The sequence below is a fragment of the Apostichopus japonicus genome, chromosome 3 (genome assembly GCF_037975245.1).
Source record: "Apostichopus japonicus isolate 1M-3 chromosome 3, ASM3797524v1, whole genome shotgun sequence".
Classification (NCBI taxonomy): Eukaryota; Metazoa; Echinodermata; class Holothuroidea; order Aspidochirotida; family Stichopodidae; genus Apostichopus; species Apostichopus japonicus.
The window spans coordinates 838,315-845,742 of NC_092563.1; the positions used below are offsets into that span (position 1 = coordinate 838,315).

A 7,428-nucleotide genomic window follows, 5' to 3' on the forward strand; every position below is an offset into this window, starting at 1 on the left:
CTCCAAGCCACGCCCTAATCAACGAAAGGCCTTTCATATGTCAGTCTTCTCTTATTCCACAAAAGTCGCAGTCTCTAAAATCACTGAGAATTCCTTTGAGGAATCTCTGATTGGCACTTCTGGGCAGACTACCAGCACATTCCCTAATTCACACATACTGTAACTAGTGACATACTGTAGTTGAGCTATTAGTTGGTTTGTACCACTCATAGATTAGCATATAGTTTCTTCATTAGATCAGGTGAACTAGTTTTCAGTACACGATATTTTACACCACAATATGATCCATAAATTACATTGATTTTCTCTGGTACTGTATTCTTTTAAAATGAATGAAACTCTACACGCCATGATGGTTTAATTGCGCTAACAATACTATACATGCTGAATTAGCCTTGACTGTGATTGATTTCTACATTAATCCACTGAACCTGTACAACTGGATGGAACATGAAACCATTCAGAGTCTTTATAGTAACAGGCTACATAACAAACAAATACAAAATATCAATACACACCTGTGTTTACATATCCACTTCATTGATCAATTTTCCAGGTTAAACAATTGATTATCACACCTTCTTTGCTGTGAACTTATTAAGCCTATTTACATCATATGAAAAGTAGTTTATGTTGTTCAGATTCTTTTGTGAGTAATTTGATTTGAAAAGAAACAGGTTTTATTTTACATTGATGAATAGCCACAGACAAGGGTTGCACTGTAGCTAGTTCTGACTTAGTGGTGGCACTAGGACGATGGTCGTGGGAGTCATAAAGTAATGGTAATTTCAGAGGATGATAACCCAAACAACATCACATCTTGCATAAATAAATTGCAACTTCTCCTCTTTGAACACTACATAGCAGAGACCAGAACCATGACTTGGTTAAAAATCAAAATTAAGCTCCATCAGTGTTCTTTGAAAATGTTAATTTGCACCATCATGCCCTGTGAATGATCTTTAGATTATTTTTAATTATAATTATTTTTATAAACTTCTAAATTTTACGTAATAAACATGTAGCATGTGTCTGATGCAATGCCGCGCGCAGCTGAGTGCTATGTAGCGAGTAGAACATGTGGAATGTGATTCAATCTTAATGCAGTATGCTCGGTACCCAACTATTCTTGACATTAGTAAATCGGATGCAACAAATTCATGTATTTTTCCCCTCCCCTTTACTCTTTCCCTCTGCTTTCTTCCTTTCCAATATTAGCTGATGTAATATTAGGTAGATACTGAAGTAATGTTTTTGAGAAATTTGATGTTAATTTGTTCATATTTGATAATATGATGTACTGATCCAGATGTACTGAATCAGATGTACGGATTAACATCTTATATTAAATCATTCTGCGTTGTTTGAATTTGGCATGACAAGGATTTGCAATGCCTGTTAACTTACTCATATATGCGCAATCAAAGTCACCTTAACTGCTGCGCTGCATCCACACATGTGCCATGCCTTTGTCCAATAAATTACGTCAAGACCTGCTGTATTACAAAACTACTGTGAACACATAGCTACACACAAAATGCAAACACAAATTTATTTTAAAGCAGTCTACATAGTGCTTAAAGAGTGAACATTGCATGTTTTATAGCGAATTCATTCTATTTTATTGGCTAATGTAAGGTTCCCACATATGGATCCTTCAGTTGGAACGACTGCACCAGGTAGCTTCAATGAACTGCTTAAATTAGAACAGGTTCCACGGTTCCTTGACAACCCATTAAATCTAGATCACCTATTGATTTTACCAATTTGCTACATGTGCAGCCCAAAGGCCTCTGAAGAGGGATGAAAAGTTCAGCTCTCCTTCACAGAGAGTAATTACCATTGGTGTTTCTGCTCAACTTCCTCATAGGAAATAGAGCTATGACTCATACAATGCACACACATAGCATTCCTGCCTGTGTACATACTACTTCATTATTACGATTCAAGATATGTACATAGATGAAACTTATCACAATTAACAACACCTCCATGCCTGTGCATCCTCTTCTAGAAGTTCAATCAAAATCCTTCATTCCTATATAATCATTTATGCAACAATTGTGGGTTATAACTGTGTAAAGTTTTCAAAAAGCAAAAACATTTAAGAATTACATCCAATCTGCCTGTTGAAAACATTTGCATTCATCAGAACAAGTAGGCACTACCTTAGTACTTTACTCATACATTTGCATTCAGCAAAACAAGCAGGCACTTGCTTAGTACTTTATGCATACAAACCATCTGAGGTATTACTTTTGACCATACTATTCATGATTACTGAGGTGTGAGATGTCTATATAAAGACCTTTTGTGTGGATTAAACTCTGAAGTCAATTTACAATACCAAACACAGCTACTATTTATTTATTATATTAACACTTTCTTTATTCAAGGGTAACTTGGTAAGTCATAGTTTATCCTCCCCAAGGCCCTTGCTTACAAATCTGGATAAAAAATTGGCATAAAAAAACAAATTTTCTGTCTATAAATTTACTTCCACACTAAGACCTTTGGATACTATTCATAATGAAATTCTACTTCTGTTATTGTGCAAGTTTAGGACTTCATTTAACAGAAGATTAATACTACCAAAGGAAGTGAAACCCAACTTGACTGAGTCTATTCTCAGTTTTCAACCATGAGATGAGTGTAGAGAGATAAACACAGACTGAATAAAACAACCCATTTCTCTACATCATGTAATACAATTGATACAATGACAGAATGTTTTAATTGGTTAAATGATTGGAAGAGTAATTAAATATGAAGATATTCCATTATACTTACATTCACAATCAAACTGTGTCCTGACTGCACGATCAAAGTCTCTGATAGACCCATCTATACATTTCTTCCTCAGGGCCATGCTCTCTGCACCTTCGAGGAGCCTCTCATACTCTGCAGCGATGTACAGGTGACGATCCTCAATTCCAGTGGCACCGCTGGACCATACCTCAAGGCCTGCACCCCCATCGGTTGGTGAAGCCTAGAAGAAGATACAAATTACCTCTGGATTACTCAGACTGACTTTTAAATGTGATTCCAAAGGACATTTTAAACCACATATATGAAAATACTCTTGCATATGATGACCAAACATGCTCTGACAAAACATGCTCTGGCCAAACATGACCAAACATGATGACCAAACCTTTTTCTGAATCAATCCACAATCTGACATTCTCCCTATTTTTGGCATTCACATTTTCACTATTTGGAAACTGATATTAAGCTTCTTTATCTGTGCATAAAGGCTCATACTGTTCAATTTAAGTAACCAGAAAATGGAAACGTTTACTGGTTCGGATGCCTAAACATATTCATAGTGTGGTAAGCCATACATGTTAATATTCATGAACTAATCCACACCAAAATGAAGAGGGATTATGTATTGACTAATGCCGCAACATATAAAAGAAGGTACCAGGGATCAGTCATCATGTTTGCCAAAGTCTATTTAGTGACATGTATAAAAACAGATACATGAATGCTTATTAATGAAGTCAAATGTTATGATCTCATAAGCATGTATCTATATATACTTACATTGTATTTTCCAAGTACATGTAAAAAGCTAATTAGACATACTATGTCAGAGATATGTGATTAAGAATGTTTTGGTCACTGATTAATATTCATGATATGCACACAATAAACAACACAGATGATTGTTGATTCTTATATCATACAATCACAAATATAAAAAAAAACTTATATACATACGTTTCCAAAGAACCCTTTTAAGGTATCTGCAATAAAAAGATATTACCACTCGTGTTCATGGACCTATCTAGTATCTTAAGTTCATAAATCATCCACAACTCCAATCAAACATAAGAAAATTCTTATCAAAGGAGCTGTTCTGCAATAGGCCAGCCAAGAGCTATGTATGCATTTACTTTAAATACCTCAATTAGCTGTAGAAGCCACTCCTTGGTGTCTTTAGCAATGTCTTGTGGAAGTTCAATGATGCACAATGGTTCTGGGTGGCACTGGCTGGTATCTTGTCCCAAATGGATGGACTCCATACTGCCATAAAATGTTATAACAAATGATCAAAAACTCATCTGAAAGCAAACAGGTTCAATGTTACTTGCCATAACCAGTAAGGCATGTTGGAGGGGCCTGCCACATATCCCTTTCAAAGCCTCCGCCATCACTCTTATGAGCGATAAAAATCATTTGAAGTGAGGAAAGAGGATTAAACGCAACAGGGAGAAGGGAGACGGAAGGAGATTGAGGGGGGGGGGACAAGCTATTTGGAAATCCACACTACACAATACCTCTTACAAAATTTCACATGGAAAATAGACCCAAACCAAGAGCGTACGGAACTGTTAACATATTTCATAAATTTCTTTCAATTTAATGCATTTTCAAACGAAACATTTATCTGATAGGAAAGAACTCACAAAACACAGATCTCTTGCAACAATTTTTTGATCATGAAGAAAACTCCTTGGCCTTTTGTACCTCATTGTCATTAACAGGCCATTCACATTGGCATTTTTAATCAGGTGAAGCATTCTAGATCAACCCTGCTTGGTGCCAGGAGTGTCACCCTACTGGCAGAATACTGAAATGGCTTGTGAAATACTGAAATTTTCTAAATATTTCACTGATATGGAATTTTCTACTATTTTGTAAGGTAATTACACAAATTTAGCAAGAGAAGAAACTTGTATGTCAGGATACAGAGTTTCATTTCCAACTTGATAGCTACTTCATAATGTTGCAGATAAATCTGAGCAAACTTAATTAAATTGACACATGGCAGAACTTGCTAAGCACTATTTTAACTAGATAGATGTATGAGTTCCTGTAGTTAGCCCAATAACGGAGGCCTTTATGCTTTGGACTACTCCTACTTCAGTTGTCATCCAACCTCTGCTGATCAATTTATCCCCCAAAAAGAATTGTATAAGCCAGAATAAAGTGTCTTCTTTTGAGTTGAACTCAGTTTTACAGACAGGTCAATAAGTATGAATCATTGGTACTTGATAGGCCGACCCTTTTAAGTTTAAGTCCTCTTAGTCTTCTTGAACCTTCCATTGGGTATGTATGCCTTTAACTGTTTCCATGTGGTGAATTTAGAAATTTACTTTTGAATGCATCAAGAAGAGTTTCTATAAGAAGTTTACCTGATTTAATTGATTTATGGATAAGGAAAAGGGCTCAGGAAATTTCCCACCTGTGAATATGTATCCAAAAACAACCTGGTAATTAGTCATTTTTACTGATATGTCTCTGTGTCACTATGTAACGTTACAAATAGGCCTACTCCTTATTTAACCACAATCGGGTACATAAGCATGAGTGCATCGCTTATGTTAATGATGATCCAGTAGAGAAGCACCAGTGCATTGCTTATTTAACCAATGTGAAGAGTGCCATAATTATTGAACTGTGATATGCCTAAGGTAAGTAAGCATTAGTGCAATGCTACTTCAGTTCTTGAACCGACAATCGGGTAAATATGCAAGAGCGTCATAGGCCTAGGGTGAATAGCTTCCTGAATCACTTTATAAACTATAACTAAGGCTAAGTTTGAACCTCTATCCCAACAACTAGTACTTGGACCTCCTCCTACCACTATCAGTTCTACTTCTAGTTTAACGTTATGCTCCAGCCGCTACAAAATACAATCTTCTCTCGTCTGTTACTTAGTGTAATCCAACGTAGCCTAAGCATGTATGTAAGGCCAACATTTTTGTCCACGTTACCTACGTTAGGAATAAAAGTTACTTTCCCTGATTTGCTAAACAATCGCTTTCGTGCTATAACCCAAGAATAGATAAAACTGTCGGTACTAACCTATGCAGTTTCTTGTGCCGACAATATAAACAGATGGACCACCATGTAACTGTAGACCGCTAAATTTTAAGTAAAGCCACCTGTACGCCGTGACTTAGGAAGTTTGCAACCTGTTAATTGGAAACGCTGTACATCCACACCTATCACTTTGCATTCCGTCTGACAGTAGAACGAGTGGGTTCCGTGGTTCATTCATATAAGTCAATGCACCTATTATATGCTGGTACAGTCCTTAACTTTTAGTTTTCTGTGTAGTTGTGTACTGTTAATTTTGTTAATTTTTGCTCTGTTATGTTAGGCGAAAAAAAATCGGTTTCACCAAATTGACAACAAACTGGAAAGTGGATATTTTATCTATCTACAGCTAGCACAGCAGGTTTAGATAGAAATGGGCGGAACATGGAAAGCTTTGGTGCCCTGTAATAACTATTTTGTAATCATTACACATCCCTGCACCCTCGGTATAACATGTGGTAGCTTATGAATATTGATATCACCATAGCGATTTGAACACGTTCCATAGAACACGCTGTCGATTATTCAATTATTTATTTGAAGCCCTCATATATCATGTGCCGAAATAGCTCAGTTGGGAGAGCGTCAGACTGAAGATCTGAAGGTCCCTGGTTCAAATTCTCCGGAGAACTCGCATGAGTTCTGAACTTTCCCGGGTTTCGGCATTCCTTTTCTTTTATTTCAATCACCACACGAAAACAGAGCAATTTTCTTTTTCCTTTCCATTCAGTCACTTTGAAGTATCCACATTCTCATAATTAGTAGATGGAATAAAATAAGGGAAAATGTAACATATGGATTGGCTGATTATCTATAACGTTTAGATATTTCTATTAAATAGTCATTTGTCATAAACTTATTTCATGGGCTTAGGAAAATTTTAAACATGGGAAGGTGGGGGGGGGGGGCTGAGATCATCCGCGTAGCCAGGGCTTTATCATGGGGTGTGTGTTCCAGGTTGTAATGACCTTAGCGCATCTGGTGGTTTCAGGGCAATATTGTGGGCATTAGAATGAAGTATTAAACCATCTTCAAATGGCATTGGATGCGCACTAAACAGTCCACAAAAATCACCATTTTGCTACCATTTTATATTTATCAAAATAAAATAAAACTGTTAGCAAACTGCTTATCCACTAGAGAGCCTGTGTAGGAGAATGTGTAAAAGTATGTTGGCCTGACGTTTCGATCCTAGCAGGATCTTCTTCAAAGGCTAAGTGCCATTTAGCCTTTGAAGAAGATCCGGCTAGGAACGAAACGTCAGGCCAACTTACTTTTACACATTTTATATTTATAATAGCCGAATTCAGACTAACGGTCAGTCTTTGAGTGTGCGCGAATCGCGCCTTCAAATAACACTTTATAAGAAATTTTAGTAATGTTTGACTTCATTTACATTGAAAAAGTTATCCATTATATTTAACCCCCCCCCCTTATTTCTATCGTCTCCTTTCTTTCCTTTCTTTTCATTTTTTCGACCCACTAATGGGATGGATTTGGACCCCTTCCCCCCCCCCCCTTGGCTACACGCCTAGCTGAGATCGAAGGCCTCACCAAATCGCAAAGTGCCAAGAGGGACTGCGTGAGAGAGCTTTT

General features: G+C 36.9%; 1 protein-coding gene across 3 annotated transcripts in view; it reads right to left on the reverse strand.

Annotated features, from left to right (window-relative positions):
* The window catches only part of LOC139958882 (anoctamin-10-like), a 59,434-nt gene extending 53,231 nt beyond the window's left edge, over positions 1-6,203 (reverse strand). The window contains exons 1-4 of one of the 3 annotated variants that reach the window (XM_071956314.1): positions 5,818-6,203; positions 5,145-5,194; positions 3,912-4,032; positions 2,791-2,989 (exon numbers count right to left, since the gene is read on the reverse strand). In XM_071956314.1, the coding sequence (XP_071812415.1) occupies positions 2,791-2,989; positions 3,912-4,031 (319 nt within the window). In that variant the 5' untranslated portion in view covers position 4,032; positions 5,145-5,194; positions 5,818-6,203. Of the gene's footprint in view, positions 1-2,790; positions 2,990-3,911; positions 4,071-5,144; positions 5,195-5,817 lie in introns of all 3 variants that reach the window. The other 2 variants (XM_071956305.1, XM_071956296.1) reach the window with 2 other exon arrangements.
* Positions 6,204-7,428: the final 1,225 nt, after the last annotated feature.